General features: G+C 54.2%; 1 protein-coding gene across 1 annotated transcript in view; it reads right to left on the bottom strand.

Annotated features, from left to right (window-relative positions):
- MYO15B (myosin XVB) overlaps nucleotides 1–18931 on the bottom strand; it is an 81699-nt gene that overhangs the window by 1149 nt on the left and 61619 nt on the right. Inside the window, exons 43-64 of the mRNA XM_077833996.1 lie at nucleotides 17666–17784; nucleotides 16745–16804; nucleotides 16435–16510; nucleotides 15383–15501; nucleotides 14608–14726; nucleotides 13765–13906; nucleotides 13522–13633; nucleotides 12727–12887; nucleotides 12091–12203; nucleotides 11903–11966; nucleotides 11579–11651; nucleotides 11150–11226; nucleotides 10685–10761; nucleotides 7519–7649; nucleotides 6768–6862; nucleotides 6478–6555; nucleotides 5482–5578; nucleotides 4504–4652; nucleotides 3332–3453; nucleotides 1816–1949; nucleotides 1183–1316; nucleotides 605–745 (exon numbers count right to left, since the gene is read on the bottom strand). Of these exons, the coding sequence (XP_077690122.1) occupies nucleotides 605–745; nucleotides 1183–1316; nucleotides 1816–1949; nucleotides 3332–3453; nucleotides 4504–4652; nucleotides 5482–5578; nucleotides 6478–6555; nucleotides 6768–6862; nucleotides 7519–7649; nucleotides 10685–10761; nucleotides 11150–11226; nucleotides 11579–11651; nucleotides 11903–11966; nucleotides 12091–12203; nucleotides 12727–12887; nucleotides 13522–13633; nucleotides 13765–13906; nucleotides 14608–14726; nucleotides 15383–15501; nucleotides 16435–16510; nucleotides 16745–16804; nucleotides 17666–17784 (2393 nt within the window). The remainder of the gene's footprint in view (nucleotides 1–604; nucleotides 746–1182; nucleotides 1317–1815; nucleotides 1950–3331; nucleotides 3454–4503; nucleotides 4653–5481; nucleotides 5579–6477; nucleotides 6556–6767; nucleotides 6863–7518; nucleotides 7650–10684; nucleotides 10762–11149; nucleotides 11227–11578; nucleotides 11652–11902; nucleotides 11967–12090; nucleotides 12204–12726; nucleotides 12888–13521; nucleotides 13634–13764; nucleotides 13907–14607; nucleotides 14727–15382; nucleotides 15502–16434; nucleotides 16511–16744; nucleotides 16805–17665; nucleotides 17785–18931) is intronic.

Below are 18931 nucleotides of genomic sequence, written 5' to 3'. Positions count from 1 at the left end.
CCATCGCTAACTTGGAGGCAGTTTTCCTGTTCAAGGCTTTAGGAGCTGCCATTTCCTCCCCCAACCAAGGCCCAGTGTCACATGCTGCACCCTCTGCAGGAGCCTGCCTGACTGCTGGTCTTGCCCAGCAAAAAGCCTGCGAGCTCTCCTATCAAATGTGAGAGCGCTGCAGATAGTGCTAGGGAAGGTGATGCTGTGTCCTGGAAACCTCTGAGGCTCACAACCAGGGTAAAGGTTGAGGAAAGACATTTCATCTTTAAATGAAACAGGCCACTTTGGATGGGACATGACCCATGATGGGCCACGGAGTGGCTCTAGCCAGCCAGTCTCTACTACACAGGGATGCCCTTGGGTGAGTACAGTTCCCAGCACAAAACCAACCATGCCGTTTGGCTCAAGAGGGAGCAGTGGATGCTGGGAACTGTAGTCCGCAGAGGCCCTATATCTCTGAGTTAGGGGAAGGCTCTAGTGCAGTCAGTCTCAGGGGGACAAAGCATGGGTACCAGTGGGCAGGAGAAACCAACTGAGACAGGGTTAAATATCGTTCCAATAACTATGTTCATTGACATGGCCAGTAGCAGGCACTGCTCAGGGCTCTCTTTACCTGTTGCAGTTCAAACCACACGGTCTGAGGATTATCCACAGAGCCATAGTTCACTTCCAGGCCCGGCACCCCGGAGTCGTCCAGAGGCCGCAGGGTTCGCATCCTCTGCACCTCCTTCAGCGGGATGTGGCAGAAGCGCTCCTGTGCCCAGGGAGAGAACCCACCATCAGAGGGGCTGCTGCAGCGCAGGACATGGGGGCTCAGGAGGGAGTGCTGGAAGGAGCCGAGTGCCCTCACCACGCCACCCCGGGAGCAGGCTTTCACCACAGTCCCGTAAATACAGAACGTTAAGGAAGCAGAGCTCAGCCCTCGAGCCTCTTCAAAGCCACTGCGGGGCTATAAGACACGTCATGGAAAAAACACCGAACCAGGGTAATGGGTCGGTCCTGGTGCCAGCTTACCTCCACGCTCACTGGGGGGGGGGGGGGGGGTGGCAGGGAGTGGACAAAGTCCACTAGTTTTGTTCCCTGCCGTGAACTCCGACTTGTCCAAGAGCCAGTAGAGAAAGTTTGCACAAAGCCAATGCACAAGTGGGCTGAAGTAGTGAGTTACTGACCGCGGCGCTCTGGGCAGCATACCTGGGACCTGCTGGCCACAACAACAATCTGGTCCCTATTCACTGCCAGGATGCAGGGTAGAGGAATCCTGGGCTCGCTGCAGCGCTCCATGGGGTACAAGTTGTAGCCGAAGAGGGGCAGCTGGATCACATGCTCTGCGGGAAGGGAGACTGTACTAATGCCTATGTCCAAAATCCGCAGAACGATACGTGAGACAGCGCTAAACGCTCATCCACCCAAGCACTTGTTTGCAAATCAAACAGTGATAATGGCAACTCCCCATCCCCTCACTGCAGCCCACGCTGGCTTTATTCATGCCCTGTCCTTTGAAGAACAGTAAATACACACAAAACCAGAACCCTTTGAAAAGCTCTTAAGGGTTTTGCATGGGGCCCTAGCAGGCCTCCAAAGAGAGCCAAGACCAGAAGTGGGGACCCTCTATGATGAATGCCCTGGCCCCAGGCTGAATGGGGGGCTCAGGTTCCCTGGTCCTGGGCTCGTCAAGACTTTAAGGATCATTGCCAACTTTGCAAATAGCACCTAGCGGCAAACAGGAAGCCAGCACAAAGGTGGCATCCACTAAGCCCAAGCAGCAAGCAGTGCTGGGGCTCTTCCCTTTCCTCTCCCAGGGGCCCCTGTCCACAGTCGCCTCACCTATGAACTGGATTTTTGCCTCCTGCTCTCCGAGTGGGTTCATGGTTTCCAGCAGCCAGTTGACTTGGCTTTGGAGAACCTGTGGGTTGATGAGCTGGAGCACGGGCTTCGGGGCATAGTCCATCAACTCCTCACTAATCAGACAAGCAGAGCACATAAGGACATGTCTGCACAAGCAGTTACTGCATGGCAAGCTGGGGTGCAGATCTATGGCGCACCAGCTGACTGCATACTAATTGTCCCTGGGGACCCTGCTGTGCGGCAGCATGCAGTAGGAAACAGGGAGTGCGCATCAGCAGGTTCCACATGCACCGTTAGTGCGTGGCCGGCTGCAGTGCTGTAAATTTGCTCCCCGACTTGCTGGGCAGTAAGTGTTCACTTAGACATGCCCTAACTCACTTCCATGTGGGGTTAGTAGAGAAGAACCACGCAGGACTAGTTGAGGGCATCAAGAGGACATGAGATCAGTTTCTAAGAGCAGCCATGGGGGAAGGTGGACTAAGTTATGCTTGAGTTAGACACAGATGAAACAATGGGGACATCAAACTTCAGCAGGAAAGAAACGTACCCACCAGCAAAGGACACGCCAGCACCCTGTGAAATAATTTACTTCCCAAAGGCAACAAGCACTATTTGAATGAAGGTTGCCACACTGCAATAGAACTACGTGGTATTGCGTACTGGTATAGCTAGCCAGTGGGGGCTCAGGGGCTACCAGTCCCCCTAAACCAAATGGCACTTTACACCTCACCCCCATCCTGGCTCACTGGAGTGCCTTTACGGCTTCCCCCTCAAGCAGACGTGCCTGACCACCTAGCACCCCAGAGCCAGGATGGTTCATCTCTACCAGCGCTGGCTTATGGGAATTTCAAAGATGCTTCCACCTCTGCAAACATCACCCCATTCTATTCAGTGTCCAAGGACACTGTAAGGGAGCCTGCAAATGAAGCCCACAGCTGGCGGAAGGAATCTTTGTCTCTGTGCCCTTTGTCCCTGCATCCTCCTTTAGGCAACCTTCATCCACATTTATTTAGATGCCTAAATATGTATTTTAGGTGCCTAATGTTAGTGAAAATGTTGCCCTAATGAGAGAGAACATTCAATACAATTGAAAGGCAGTGAGTTTAAACCAGATCAGAGGAAACTCTTTGTACTCAAGTCGTCGTAACCTCGCGGGACTTTCTGCCACAAAGTACCAATGATGGTAAGAGCTTAGTAGAATTTTTTTTAAAAGGTGTTACGTGGCTACTGAGAATATTCACAGGTCAGTTAAAAGTGTAAGAGGGATATAAACCCTCATGCTTCCAGGCGTGAGCCAGCCATCAAGTGCCTAGGGTCAGGAAGGAACTTCCCCTACAGGCAGGTTATTCCATAATTATCCACTGCAGGGTTTCTTGCATCTTGGTTTGAAGCATCAGGTGGGGCTTTGAAGCATCAAGACAGGACTCTGGACTACCCAGAGCACTGCTCTGGTCCATTCTGGCTACCCCTGGAAACCCTACAGAGACAGACTTACTTGGATGGTGGGGAGCCCAGTCCTCTGGCCCAGTGCTGGAAAAGGGCCATGGTGCCCACCTGGTTCTCCAGTTCACTGTTGTAGTTCAGCAACAGCTTCCCTTTCAGGTAATCGTGCTGCACCTGAGAGAAACCACAGCACAGGGGCTCTGGGGAAGCTTGCCAGCTGCTAAGAACTGGCCTGGATGGCCTCCCGTGGCAGAGGCCTGGAATCTGCACTGCAGGGAGTTCTTATTGAGAGTGCACTAGAGCAGACACCTGGCTCCCAGCCCCATTCTGGCAGATGCAAATAGCCAGGGATGGCAGGAACCCAAAGCAAAAAGCTCTGCTTGTCCTCACACCCCAGCTCTAATTGGATGTCAGGCCACAAGCTCCAGCCTGGGCCCAGGACAGCAGGATGAGGGCCCCTCTTGGTTCTCATAGGTACTTGGCCAAAAGGCACCAGCAGCTCACTAGTGGGGTGTGGTCTGGGTACCATACAGACCCCACGATCGATCCTTGGGCTCCCTGTCATTCACATCTAGCTACCTGCACTGCCCTCTTTAGCCTCTTATTTGCACACTGCTTCACAGACCCCATGGCGCTGCACGTGAGCCTCCACAATGGGACGGGGATCTCTAGAGCAGCTTTCTCCAAGCAGGGGAAGGGAATGAGGAGGAAGCTGGAGAGGTCTGCTCATTGATACCAAAACACTAGATTTAGCCAATACAGCTGCAAACAGCAGCCTGTAAGGGTGGCTGCCCCACGCACAGGGCTGGGGTGAGTACTGGGCTCTTCCCCAGGGGGAGAGGGGTCAGGCACCAAGGAGGATCAGACAGTGATGGGAACATTAGGAACATTAGCAGCTACACAAACTGGAACAAAAACCAACCCAGATCTCTTGCTTCAGTCCAGAAGCTGGCTGCCTGCCCCCTGCTTTACTGCCCGGGAGGACACAGGGGCTTCTGTCCTTGGATCAAGCATTAGCTATTGGCCACTCCTGGAAGTGGGATACTGGGCTGCATGGATGGTACCTGTGTGAGACCCTCGGAGGAGTTCCCAAGAGCCCACAAGCAGTGTGTGGTTTTCTCCTTGGAGAAGCCCCTTAGCAGTAGGCACCGTGCCTCTGGACTCTGTTCCGTGGCTGGTGGGCCTCAGGGAGCTCGTGCGGATGGTGCTGACTCCGCAGGTTACCTGACTGTAGTGAATGCTGATATACAACTCATTCTCGAAGTGCAGGGGTGTCTTCCAGGAGAGCCGGCGTAAATCCAGGATCACCGAGCTGTCCTCCAGCAGGTAGTCATGGATGTATTCGTCCTGGCGCACTGGCCTCACCACCTTCCCTGTACACGCACAGCCTCGTCACCGCCTCCTCAGAGCAACTCTGGGGGGGTGGGAAGTGACCCCAGCCACCTGCAACCCACCAGGCAGCCTCTTCACCCCCACACAGTCCCCCAGCATCACACAGCACTAGCCACCAGTCATTCAAGGGGAGGACCAGCTTTAGGAGCAAGCAACACGGACCACCAGACAAGGGTCCCCCAGCCCTTGGGGGTAGGTGTCATAAACCAGGGAACCCCAAGCAGGGAGGCACCATCAGTTAAGGGGACCTCCCCAGCCCTCGTGGGGGAAGGGCAGCAGGGGAAGCGGCAGCCATGATACTTTGTGCCGGAGACGCCGCGTTTAGAAAGCAGCCGCCCGCAGCAAACGCCAACAGGCCAGGAGGGACGTTCAGCCGCTGCTTGTTCCCATCGCAGCGTCGCTGATGCTGCAGTCTGGGGCGCAGCGGCATCACGACAGGGCCAGCACGGGGGGAGGAGGAGCTGACGAGCCAGGCATAGTTCCAGCCCTGCGCTATCCGACGCTGCTCTGGGTCTGCTCCCTGCTAGCAGCCCCAGGGGGAAGCACCCACAAAGGGGAGGGGGATGAAGCCAGGCCATGCCCCCTCCTCACAGTGCACCTCAGAGCTGCCTCTAGGGCGGGCTGCTCTGGCTCACTCTGCCCTACCCCAGTTGATTTCAGCAGCCTGTGGGTCTGGAGCCCTGCGGGAGGGAGAGGGGTCAGAGAGGCTCCCAGCCGAGCCAAAGCCCCCCCAGTCAGGTAACTGATCAGGGATCCCATCAGGAATCTGACTCTACCCCAGGACAACGCAAACCCCGCCCTTCTACTTGCCACCGTTCTTGCTGGCAAAGAGAGTGAACTCTTGGATCTCCTCCTGCTCGCTGATCCCCATCTGCTCGCAGATCTCCCGCACCACTTCCCCAGCCACCTGCAGCCAGGGAGAGAGACGGGAGGTTTTTACCCTCAGGACTGGGCAAACACCCCTTCCAAAGGGCAAGCAGATGCTGCTGGGCTCACTTCCTGCTACGGAGCGGGCGGGTCGGGGAGTGGAGAGCGACAGAGCAGAACCCAACGACGGGGTCTGGGCACAGACATGCCAGCTGGCCTCTGGGGCTGGTGGTTTCTCTATCCCTACTCGAAAGGGGCAGCAGCTGGGAATATTTTTTGTTCAGTGAATCAACCCTCAAAAAGCCCTGACGCTGATTCACAGGGGATGATTCCGACTCAATTCCAATGAGCCAAGAAAGCTTGGAGTACCTTTGCCCTGGGCAAGGCTCTGGGAGCAGCCAGGTAACTTAGAAGCCCAGCTCAATGAGAATGGGGTTCTCCTGTCCTCCCAGTTCTGGAGGGGAAGGTAATGGCTCAGACAGCTCCCTGCTAATGAGTTTTATGCAGACACATGGCCCCGGGGGCCTCCCAGCACAGGGCAGATGTACAGTCCTGGGGGCCATCCAGCACTCTTGGCACGGGCGGACGCACGGCCCCTAGGGGGACACCCAGCATGGGGCAAACATACGGCCCCAAGGGGGCCGCCCGGCACTCCCAGCACTGGGCGGACACACAGTCCCGGGGGTGCTCCTGGCATGGGGCAGACACTTGTGAGCTGTGCTGAGCTGATCTCACATCCCAGGAGGGAGCTGGGATCAAGCCTGGTGCCAGCCGACACAGTGAGGAGCCAACCGAGTCCCAGGCCTGGAATCATCTCCTGGCTCGGCTCTTCCCGGGAGCAGTAGGCAGGGGCTCACCCATGTGGATGGGTAATGCTGCCCGTCTCCCCGGCGCCCTAGAGCCTGGACCAAACGGGGTCGTTGGGGGCAGGGAACTCACAGTGAACGTCCTGATTCCGGTGGTGTATTCCAGGGCCCCTGACAGGGAGATCACCATCCGGCGGGAGCCACGCCCCTTCTGCCCAGGGAAAGCACAGCGTCAGATACAACCCCCACAGCGCCCACTCCACCCTCCACCATCTCCACCCCAAACACCTCCCACACCCAGCACCCTCCACTCCTGTCCCATGGCACCCGACCCACCTCCTCCACCCTACACAGCTCCCTCCTCCCCATGCCACCCCCACCCTGCATGCCCCAGACCACCCCACTCCTTCCCCTGCCAGGTACCAGAAGTGCTTCCATCTCTACGCGGAAGGGCAAGTGCCGGCGGCTGCCGTACATGATCATCTGCCGCAGGTTGCCATAGCAGGTCCTGGCTAGATCTGTGGGAAAGGGAGAGATGCTACAAGCCGAGGAAGAGGAAGGGCTAAGCAGCTAATCTCCCTGGGCTGGGTCAGCCTGTAGGCACCAGACCCAGGTCAACACCTCTGCTCTAGTAGAAGAGACACCTAAGCCCTTCCCAACAGAAATCCACCCAGGACAGCACAGGCCTCTCTGCCAGTGAATGATCATGTATCAGAGATAGAGCGAGCTGCCCTGGGCTGTGCTGGGGTTAGCAGGCGACAATCGGGGCACAGGAGGTTGCAGGGGAGGGAGGAGGACTGGCAGCTTCCTCTGTTCCCTGTGTTCTTATAAGATTGTCATCCCAAGCTCTTCAGATCCCTCCACCCAGCCGGCCGATGGGTACAGTTCTAACTAGATCCCAGGCCACACTGACTTGAAAGGGAACTGGATTGGGCCCCTGACAATTAGTGATCTGTCCAGACCCATCTATCCAGGCAGAGCCCCCAGCAGCCGCCTACTTTGTGCTAAGGGATACTTTTCAAACACTGCCCTCCAGTAACCCAAGCGCTCCATCAACTCCCTGATGCTCCCAGGACAGCTGCTTTCTTGGGGAGAGGGAGATCTAATCTGACCAACCCACCCCACCCCACCCCAGAGCCAGTGCAAAGAGCAGGGGCTGGGAAGCAGCTGGTACCTTGGTGGGTGCTGGCCGGATCGGCGCTGGCTTGCTGCAGGAATTTGGTGGCGTATGGCATCAAGGTGTTAGAGGGAAGGAAGAAGCCGGTGAGCAGGCTCAGGAGCTGCCAGCCACGGATACAGCTTTCCCTGCAGGGCACAGAGAAACAAAGGACACTGGATCACCAGGTATGGTAGTGAGGGAGGCAGGTGGAGAAACTCTCACACAGAGAGGGGAGGGACACCCTTGGGTGGAGAGGGGGTGTAGAAAAGAACTACAACCAATGTCACCAACTCACAATTTTATCATGAGTCCTGTAATATTTGGGGGTTTTCTTAAAGCTCAAGTTCCTGGAGCCATAAGATCCGGAGAGGAGCTGAGCTTTCATTTACAATACAATGGTGTGTCTAGCCCGTCTGGCTGCAGAGAAAAAGCTTGAAAACTGACCCTTAAAGGTTCCAGCACTGGGAGGCTGATAGAGGGAACCTGCCAGGGATTATTCTTTACATTCTCACGAGTTTTAAGTGAATTTCAGTATCTGGCGGGAGACGGAGGAGGGGAGAGAGAGAGAGAAAAAATGGTGTCCCCTTCAGGAAGGGGCTTTGGTGGAAAACCACTCCACTGCTCAGATAACACAGGGATGTCTAACAACGTGGATGCCTGGCTGGAGAAGGAGGAGGGGAAGGGATTGATGGAGGGAGAAAAAACCCACAGTGAAAACAAAACCCTCCACTGCACACACAATCCTCCCCCCGGGGACAGAGAGCAAACCACCCGGGATGGAGGTCAGTCACATTGGTTAACACATGGCTGGACGGGGCTCTGCTACCGCAGTGCCGGGGAAGGTACAAGAACCCGAACAGAACAGAAACCAATGAGCATGAGACGGTTTTCTCGATCATTTCGGCCAGAGCAAGGAAGCTCAGCGGCTGCCAGGTGAACTGGATCCACGTCAGGGACCTGCAGCAGTCACAGCGGGACCCCCCTCAGGTATCGGCACTCTGTTGAGCTGTACGTGCACGCACAGGCCTTGTCTACACACACAAGCTGTACTGCTCCAAGGATACCAGTGTAGTTACACTGGTACAGCCCCCCTAGAGTGGACACAGTCATAGCTGTGTGAAGGAGAAGTAATCCCTTTCCTGATCAGGAATTGGCTGCTGTGGTCTAGCCCCCTTTATACCTGCATCTGCAGTAGGGTTTGTACCAGTATAACTATTTCAGTAGAAATTCTCCCCACACCTGGCAGTTCCCCCAGTACAAAGCCTGCATGTAGACCAGCCTTGGAACCAAGATTCAGGCTCTGCCCCAGGGAGCTCCCAGTCCTGGCGATTGACCTATCACACGACGCTGCAGGAGGACAGGGACGGATGTGATAGCTGCCATTCAGCCTTGGATCAGTGGTCCCTGGAGGAGAGCCAAAGGCGTCTATCCCCAGGAAGAGCAGCGATAAGGCACAAGAACGCACACCAATAACTGGAACTGCTGCAGCAGCCACAGGAATGCAGGGGCATCCGTAGAGCCATCAGCAGCTTATCAGGGAGCTCAATACAGAGGCAACCGGGACTTATCAAATCACCAGAGCAAAACGTCTGCCAGTGCAAATACACCTCAGCAGCTGAGACACACAAGAGCATTGTTCCACTGAGTGACTAACCCCAGCCCCATAGTTACAGTTTAACTTCTTCAGAGCCATAGCCCTGGAGTGATGGACAGATGGGGTGCACACACAGAGAGCTGGACATGCTTACAGGTATCCACAAGGTGTCCTGATAAACTGCATGGCTTATGGTAATGTACATGCCAGGAGGTGAACGCCAGGCAATTACTGCTTTGTAGTGGGGCCCACCAGGGTAACTTCACGGACTGCAGGAGATTTACTCCTGGTTTACACCAGCGTAAGAAAGGAGAATCTCAGGCCCAATGTTTCTGCATTGCATGCGCTGATGAAATAGTTGAAGTGTGACTCTCTGCCCCTGCTCCTTAATCATCATTGAAGTGACTGGGCAACAAAATGGCAGATGAAATTCAATGTTGATCAGTGCAGAGTAATGCACGTTGGAAAACATAATCCCAACTATACATACAAAATGATGGCGTCTAAATTAGCTGTTACCACACAAGAAAGAGATCTTGGAGTCATTGTGGATAGTTCTCTGAAATCATCCACTCAATGTGCAGTGACAGTCAAAAAAGCGAACAGATTGTTGGGAATCATTAAAAAAGGGATAGATAATAAGACAGAAAATATCATATTGCCTCTATATAAATCCATGGTACACCCACATCTGGAATACTGTGTGCAGATGTGGTCGCCCCATCTCAAAAAAAAATATATTGGAATTGGAAAAGGTTCAGAAAAGGGCAACAAAAAATGATTAGGGGTACGGAACAGCTTCCAGATGAGGGGAGATTAATAAGACTGGGACTTTTCAGCTTGGAAAAGAAATTACTAAGGGAGGATATATAATAGAGGTTTATAAAATCATGATGGGTGTAGAGAAAGTAAATAAGGAAGCGTTACTGTATTTACTCCTCACAACACAAGAACTAGGGGTCATCAAACAAAATTAATAGGCAGCAGGTTTAAAACAAACAACAGGAAGTATTTCTTCACACAACGCACAGTCAACCTGTGAAACTCTTTGCCAGCAGATGTTGTGAAGGCCAAGACTATAACAGGGTTCAAAAAAGGACTAGATAAGTTCATGGAGAATAGGTCCATCAATGGCTATTAGCCAGGATAGGCAGGGATGCAAAACCATGCTCTGAAGTGTTCCTAGCTTCTGTTTGCCAGAAGCTGGGAATGGGCGACAGGGGATGGATCACTTGCTGTTTACCTATTCGGTTCATTCCCTCTGAAGCACCTGGCACTGGCCACTGTCAGAAGACAGGATAGATGGACTATTGGTCTGACCCAGTATGGCCATTCTTATGTTCTTAACATTCCCCCCATCTCTCTCTCTCACGTACACACACACTCACTCAACCCTCCTGCCAGTGTGGGTTTTCCCACACTTACCACCCTCACTCTCTATGGCCACAGGGCCAGCTCCCCACTCCCATCATAACCATGCAGCCAGGAGGTTGCCCTCCCTGTGTTCTCCCAGTCCCTCCCTCCAGCCAGGTAGCCCCCTCTGGGCACGCGCCCATCTCTTGCCATGGACAAGCCCTCCGTACTCACGGCTTGGGATTCTCCGTGATCTGCTTGATGACCTGGCAGTAAACCTCATCACGCAGGTTCTCCTTCTCCTTGCAGAGCTGCACATGGGAGACCAGCATTAGAGGGGCCAGAGCGCCGAGCCAGCCCCTGTGACATCTCCCAAGCACACACAGGGGACCCTCAGGGCCTCACCAAAATCCACTCAGGGGTTCCCATTCACTGGCCTCTGAGCCTTCCTGGGACTGGCAACCATCTGGCCCAGCAGGGAATAGACTGCTCCAAAATCATCTTTATGGAGAGATGCCCAACGAGGTGAAATCATGGGATCTCCTTCTCACCAACCCCTATTCAGATTCCACCTCTCCCCCTGAGGAGGCCAGTTCCCGGACCTCTGCCCACACACACCCCTGTTTCCTGGAGAGCTCATCTCCTGGCTTCACACTCCCTTCAGCACCCCAGCACGTTACCGTCGGGAGGACCACAAACCTGAAGAATCTCATAGACGTAATTGATCTCGGCCTGGTTCTTGAGGGTGGGCTGGTCTCCCATGAACCTCATCAAAGCTGCAAGGCAGGAGCCAGCATTAGACTGGGACTGGATGGGTGGAAGGTGGGGCTGATGAAGCCCTGGTGTGTGGTTCCTGGTGTGTCTAGCGGGAGGGGTGTGGATCCAAATGCTAGAACACAATCTCGTCTCCCCAGTACGAGCACACTAAGCACCAGGCAAACGTGTTTTATGGAGCACATAGCTGTTAGAGGTGAAAGTGACCTAGGGCCTCTGCTGTCCCTTCCCACCAGGTTATTCTTCCCTCCTCTGATCAACAGGCATCTTTGTGTGGCCACTGGGACTGTCTAAATCAGTCCCACTCCAGGCTCCTGCAGCCCCACCCCTTTATGCCTCAGGGCAGCGACTTACTCATAAAGCTCTTTGTTGCCAGCTCGTTCATCTCGCTGTCGGAGTACTGAAGCAGGGACTCCTGGATTGGGACCTGCAGAGTGGGAGCCGCGGAGGTGAGTGGGAGCACAGAGTGGGGTGGAGCTGCACAGGGGAGATGCTAGCCTCGCTGGGAAGTGCAGGCAACACAGGAAATCCCAGCATGGTCGATGCACCCTGCAGGCCCAGGAACTCCAGCCCATCAGCCCTCGACTCTAACCCCCCCGCCCCCCTCCACAGTGGCCCTGGGCTGAAGTTCCAGCTGCAGACTCACCCTTCCTTTCTCCCACCCCCAAATACACCCACCTTGGTGTGCTCGACCAGGGTAGCTGGGCTCCTCCTCTCCGCACTCATCCCCTTCCATCCCAGCCTAGAGAGAGGGGACATTTGTTTGGCACAAGAAATGCCCACGGCTCGCTCTGCACAGGCAGGGGCTGCCTGCGTGTACATACGCACACATACGTCCACGGGCAGAAGGGGCCCAGGCTACTCACGTGGACTGGGCCTCCCGGAAGTGTGCCATGGCGAACTCCACCATGGTGTAGTGATGGGCATCTGGGGAGAAGGCAGAGCTGGTGATTTCTGATGCCAGGCTGGGGACAGAGCCCTGAGGGGGACAGATACCAGACCCGCCCCCAATGTTAGCTCAGGAAGGGCCTCTCCACCACCAGTCTCCTGCTTGAGGCTCATCTGTCTCTCCTCTGCAGAACCCTTCCCTTCCCCAAGTGGGTCGTCCCCTCTCCCCTCCAGGAATTTAGCTAAGGTACTCATCTGTTCCCCTCACAGCCTTTAATGGATTATCCTCAACACCCCTGTGAGGCAGGACAGTGCTGTTACCCCCATGGTTCGGAGGGCGACCTGAGGCACAGGGAGACTAAGTGACTCAACCAAGGTCACATGGGCAGTCCATGGCAGAGTAGGGAACTGAACTGGGGTGTGCCAAGTCCTAGGCTGGTGCCCTAACCACTAGACCACTCTTCCTCTCACCTGTGCACCCCTACTTCCCTCTGGGTATCAGTCACTGGCAGAACCCTCCCGCCAGGTAGTTCCCTCTGCCTTTCCAGAGACCCTCCTCCAACAGCCACTCCAGAGCCCAGCCATGTCTCCCCGCACCCCACCAGAGGCCTCACCTCCCTGCTAACACTCGTCTCCAGCTGGTCTCTTTTCAGGCTGTTCTGGAGCCTCTCCTGTCTGTCCATGTGGGTGCTGAGGTAATCAGGGGCTGCAGCCAGCTGCACCATGCTGCAGGGAAAGAGGCCGGAGCGGCCACCAATGGAGCCGAACTGCCAGTCTGCCAGATGTGGGTGAAGAGAGGGACAGGTCGCTATCAAGGAGCATGACAGCATCAGGTAAAGAGCAAGGAGGGGTTGTGCTTCTGGCAAGCACCTCTGAGGGCTTTACAGGTGGCAGAGAGCCTCACGGCTCCCCGGAGTAACATCCCTGCTATGCGGGCAGGGAAACAGGCACAGAGCAGGGATGTATCTTGCCCAGAGTCACTCAGAGAGTCAGTGGCAGAGCTGGGCAGGAGGGCACAGAGGAGAGCTCTCCTCCCCTGCTCTAATTCCTAGACTGCTCTTCTCATGCTGTACCAGGCCGTTGCATGCCTCCATCCCTTAGCTCCCCCCAGATGGTGGCAGATGATGCTGGGAAAGGCACTAGAGGATCTCCCTGGTACCCCGTTGGCAGGGGCTGGGAGGAGGAAGTGGGGGTCTGCTGGTTCTGATGCTGGGCAGGGGCAGTCCCAGTACCCGGATTACAGTCCTCCCCTTGCCTGGGTCTGTTTCCCAGCAATGCCGTGTTACATAGCCGAACGTCCCCTGCATGGCAGGTGGAACGTCTGGGACCCAGGTCTGGCATGGTGGGCCCCTGGGCACTGCAATTGTGGGTTGATTCCCATCCTGCCCAGCTTGGATCCATGCTCTCACCTGGCTCCAGCCCCTGCATGGGCAGTAACTGGATGAGGTCACCCTTCTTGAAACTCAAGAGGCTCTTGTCATCTGTGACATAGCTGCGCAGAGCAATGACATAGTTGGAGTCCTGTGGGGGAAGGGGACAGTGAGGGGGCTGCTGCCTGTCTCTCTGGTTCCTCTGACTGACGAGTCCTCGTACGGCACTTTGCCCTGCCAGGGCCATACGCGCTCACTGCCGCACCTCAGCCGCTCCCTCACCTGCTTCAGCTCCTGGAGGAAAAGTTCCACCATGGCCTTGACCTGCCGAGCCTTCGCCGAGTGCAGGATCAGCTGCTCGTTCTTCAGGGAGAACTCCAGGCTGCTGCTGCCCCTCAGCTCCACCGACAGCACGTCTGCAAAACTGAAAACGGCCGAACATGCTCCAGCCACCAGCACCGGGGATGCCTCCAGTGCTCGCTCGTATGGTATCACCGGGGCGACCAAGGGCAGGAAGGGCTGTTCAGTGTTTCATTAGCATCACAATCCCTTGTGCAACTGCCCCCGGGGAGAACAGACCCGGCAATGGCACTCGCACCTTGCAAACGGAACACAAGGCAGGGGAGGCTGAAAGGAAACTAAACAGCCTTAAAAAATTGATGAGGCCAGCCCGCAAAAATCACCCCAGAAGGGCTGAGCGACACTCTCCAAATGGCGGCGTGTAGGCAGGGAAGCTGTCGCCCCTTCTCAAGAGAGATCCTCTGCTTGCATCACCCGTCTTTCTCCTGCTCAAGGAGCAGAGCTCCACACGCTGACGCAGCAGAGCACATTCTGCACGTCACCGTCACAAGATGAAAAGGAGGACTTGTGGCACCTGAGAGACTAACAAATTTATTTGAGCACGAAAGTCTCTAAGTACTCTAAGCCACGAGTACTCCTTTTCTTTTTGCGAATACAGACTAACATGGCTGCTACTCTGAAACCTGTCATCACAAGATGGCGCACCCAGAACTGCCCGATAGCGAGGCAACGGACCTGCCCTCCTGCCCTGCAGGAACCACCCCCTGTACATTTAAGTCCTGCTGCTGGCTCCTCCTGAACCCACCTCCGGGCCCAGCCCCTCACCTGTAGCTGCAAAGGATTTTCAGGTATTCAGGGCTGAAGCTGGCTGCTTTTGCCATCTTCAGCAGCCGGAGTCCCCGGTGAGAAACCCCAAGGAGCTGGACGTCGCTTCCTCTTTCCCCCTGAAAGAAAAATCCACCCACAGGCAGGTCCTGACCACAGCCCCCTGGCAGAGACCTTAGCATGGGCCCCGTCTGAAAGGATGCATCTGGGGAGACCTTTTCTGCCATATGTAAAGGTGACAAGGTACTGCCAGCCCCTGAATGCAGCACTCTGGTGATATTTCTACACCAGTCTGACAATCAACAGACACAGCAGACAGGCAGAGACCGAGGGACAAGACTGAGCGCTAAATAGGCCAAAGGACGGATGGGGGCATGCTGGGGGAATTGACTTGCAGGCAATGAGAGGATGGCAGGTGTCAAGCAGAGAGCCAGGACAGACAGGGAGATATGAGAATCGGAGGGGGGTGGAAAGATAGACAAGGAGAAGAGATAGGAGAGAGAAAGCAAGACACAGACAAGGGAAAAGAGTTGATAGGGAGAGCATATGAAGGGTGGATAGGAAGGGACACAAAATGGGACAGAGCTGCAGAATCAGGGTTTTTAATACCCCCTAGTGTAGAATGTTTGGAAATGGGGGTTATATAAAGAAAGGGGTCAGGGGCACACGCTGAGTTGGGCCTGTGTTTGAATTTTGATTCCCCCACTATCCCAATGCTTGCGGGGGGCAGAGGGAATGCTGATCTGGGGTTTGGAGAAGAGACAGACAGACTCACCTTAACTGAGAAGAGCCGGGAGAAATAGTTGGCCCAGTTATCCCGAGCAGCCAGCACAATCCTCTTCTTTATCCCGTCCTCTAGAATGGAGGTGGTGTCCATGCCGACCTGGAATTCTGCTGCCAGGAACAGAAAGCAGAAGCTCTGTCACCGAAGGTAGGGATGGCCCAGCCTCTCCACTAGGAGTTCACATACTAATTGTGCTCAGCTAGCGAGGGGCCCAACTTGGAGGCCTTTGGAAATTGGGCTCCAGTGGTGAATTTTGCAGCTGGAGCCCATCTCTACCCAAAAGTCACCACAATGGGACCACCTGGTCCCTGGGTCTCCAAGTTGCCCTATTCCCAGCCACCGTGGGAGGGGCTGGTCCTGAATATCAGGCCCCCCTTGTCTGGGCCAGTGGTACTCGGTCTTCCCCACAATAAAAACTTCTCCTGCCTCTTCCCTCCACAGCTAACTTCCTGCCCCCTGCTGGTGCCTCTTTCTGACTGAGGAAGCCCCCTGTGTCTGAACATGCCCTCTTCAAAGTAATATCCAGCCCACACGGCGTGTCATTGCAGCCCCCTTCCCACCAGCACAATCCCCAAAGCCAAGCCGCTTTTGCTGGCTTGGCAGGCGCTGGGACAAGGACACTCCAGTGCGGTTCAGCACACACCTGTGTGACTCGTCCCCTCAAAGCCTGCTACATCCAATGAAACTCCCATTGAGGCAATGGGGTTAGTGGATGGAGCCTGGTGGCAGGAGCACCAAACTTCTAATCAGTCTCTGCCTCCAACTCATGATGCAGCCTAAGGCAACTCTATGTCACTGCTCTGTGCCTCAGTTTACCCCCATCTAAATGTCTCTGGGTCACAGATCCGCCAAGAGGATTAGTTAATGTTCCCAGGCTGCTTTGCAGATACAAATGCTGCAGGCTTAATGCTAGTGAAGCCATCTGCCAATACAACTCCTATTCCCTGCAACATCACCCATGCCAGGTTCTCTCATGTAACCCTCTCAGCTCCTGCTAGGAGTTCTGCATCCCCGCCTTGGGGAAGAACCAAGCCACCGGTTACCCAACAAGTCTTTCATCTTGCGCCTCTCCTCCTTGGAGATCCGGATGCAGGACTCCGAGTAAGTATCTTGCATGATCTGCAAAGGAACAAAGCAGATGGGATTCCACTGGAGATATTTCTAAATACATCAGCCCAGCGGAGTCTCTGAAGCTGCATATCAATTAGAGACTCAGGGAGCAGAGAGCAGGTGCATGACTTGGACCGATACAGGGGAGGGACCAACATTGTTAATGATGAAGATGAGGAGGCAGAATGTTGGAGAGACTAGTGAACAGAGAGGATGGAATGGGACACACACACACACACTTACCTGCTTACATAGAAGGTTCAAGCAATACGGGTGACTGAAGTTTTCTTTGGGGTAAAACACCTGCACAATGAAAACATCACCAATGTTAGACTTGTAACCACAGGTTCTCCCGTGGGAACTGTTTTGTGATCCAGCTGTCCTACCACCAGACAAAGGGTCAACCTCCAGCTTTACACTGGAGACAAAGACAGCAGTGCTGGGGGAAGAGAGCTAAAGGAGAAAAGACGCATCACCAAAGCAGTGGAGCAATGGGAGAAGCCTGGCCGCGTCAGCGCTTGCTCAGCTGCCAAACATGCTCGCGATAATTAAGGAAATCAGAGGGCTCTGGAGGATCAGTCAATCCACATGGACTCTCCTAGATACCATGCTGGCTAGGGCTGGGAGGAGTCAGTAGGTGTCTGTTGGTTCCAATACTGACCTGGGACTGTCCCAATGCCCCACCTCCAGCTCTGCAAGAGTCCTAACCCTCCTCTTGTGTGAGTCTGTTTCCCAGAGATGCTGTGTTACAAAGTGGAACGCCCCCTACACGGCAGGTGGGACATCCGGGATCCAGGAAGAAAGAGGCAGCTTACAGAAATAGGTCGCTTATATGTGTTTTTCCTCCATTGCTCACATTTTACAAAAGTGGGCAACCATACATGTGGAAACTGAGGCATACAAAGTGCAGTGATTTGCCCAGGGACACACAGCAAGCTGGGAACAAGGGATCTGGGTCCTGACTCCCAGTTCAGTGCCTTCCCTACCCACTGGGTCATACTGGGCATACCACTGCAGCTGGCTTTGTACTGTCTCCAGCACAGATGGAGCACAAGGCAAAGCAAGGTTTCCCTACGGCTGCAGATTTTGGGGGGTGACTGCACTCCTCCCTTCTGCAGCTGGCACACATCCTTGCCGTGGGAACCCCTGGGCGACAGGCCATACCTCTTTGCGGAGGAAGATTTTCCAGGGTGTAGTGGCATATGAGAAACTGACACTGGCAGTGAGCTTGTAGAGCTGTGTCTTGATGCCCGCATCTTCTTCTGCCATTGTCCAACCAGAGCCTGGATGGGAGGAAAGAAGAGTCAGGGGAGCTCTGGGGCACCATGGGAATGCTGTGTCCCCAGCCAAAGACTCGCCAGGACAGGAGGGAGGCGCTGCATTGTCTCAAAGAGCGACATTTTCAGAAATCAGTGACCAGCCTGTTCTCACTAAACATGTGACCTCACGCACAAAAGGGATAATGGCGTGACTTATCGGGCATGTCTGGCAATGTTTATACACAGTGTTACATATGCAAAGTCCATTCCAGGGAAAGAAATGAGGAACTTGAGAGTTCCAGATGGAACAGCTGCCCTCTTATGCTTACACATCAGAATATGGCCTCACTTTATGCCTTTTTAAATGATTGTTTGTCAAATGATCTAATAGAAACTCTTATACAATCTTACAGACAGTGAGTTACCAGTATGGCACATAGAGTCTTCATGCTTGGCTTGATTTTTAATTGTCCAGGAGATTGACTAAACAATCTAGGTTTGAAGACAATCGGCAGTTTTAAAGTTACAAATGTTTACATGCAAATGGTCTCAACTTTGACACCTCAGAGTTTGGAGACAGCCCACAGACTAAAGACATCCCAGGGTTAAGACTTCCATTATAATTCACTTAGGCATTTTCAAATATCTTGGTTTGTCTGGACTTTCCTCAACACCTGCGTTTTTAGAACGAGTGGGAGAGTCAGGAGGGGCAGTATTCTACAATACAGCAATTTCTGCCCCATGATAATTGCCATGCACGAAGATATTTGTGGAGGGTGCAATACAAATGGAGTGTTTATTTACAGTAACATCTCCAGTGCTTTTAGTAACATCTCTTAGCGCTTTGCACATCATTAGCACGCTCTCCCCTTGAGGAGCACAAAGCACTTGATGAATATTTATGAATGAATGGCTCCTGTTGTAATCCAAGGCAAAACTCCCAGAGAATGTAATGGGCGCATCCCAACTCCTCTGTAAGGTAAGGATCGGCTCCATTTTATAGGCTGATGGAGAGTCCACACAGCAAGCAAGACTGTGTCTACACTATGGGGACTATAATGGCATAGCTGTGGCATCCACCGTAGTTATGCGAATGTAGCCCCGTAGCATAGACGGAGCCTGCAGTGATGGAAGGGGTTTTTCCCACCTCCCCAAGCAACTGCGGCTAGGT

Source organism: Eretmochelys imbricata, chromosome 14 (genome assembly GCF_965152235.1).
Source record: "Eretmochelys imbricata isolate rEreImb1 chromosome 14, rEreImb1.hap1, whole genome shotgun sequence".
In the NCBI taxonomy this organism is placed as follows: domain Eukaryota; kingdom Metazoa; phylum Chordata; order Testudines; family Cheloniidae; genus Eretmochelys; species Eretmochelys imbricata.
The sequence above is the reverse complement of the archived record's forward strand: the minus strand, read 5'-3'. Positions and strand labels throughout refer to the sequence as shown.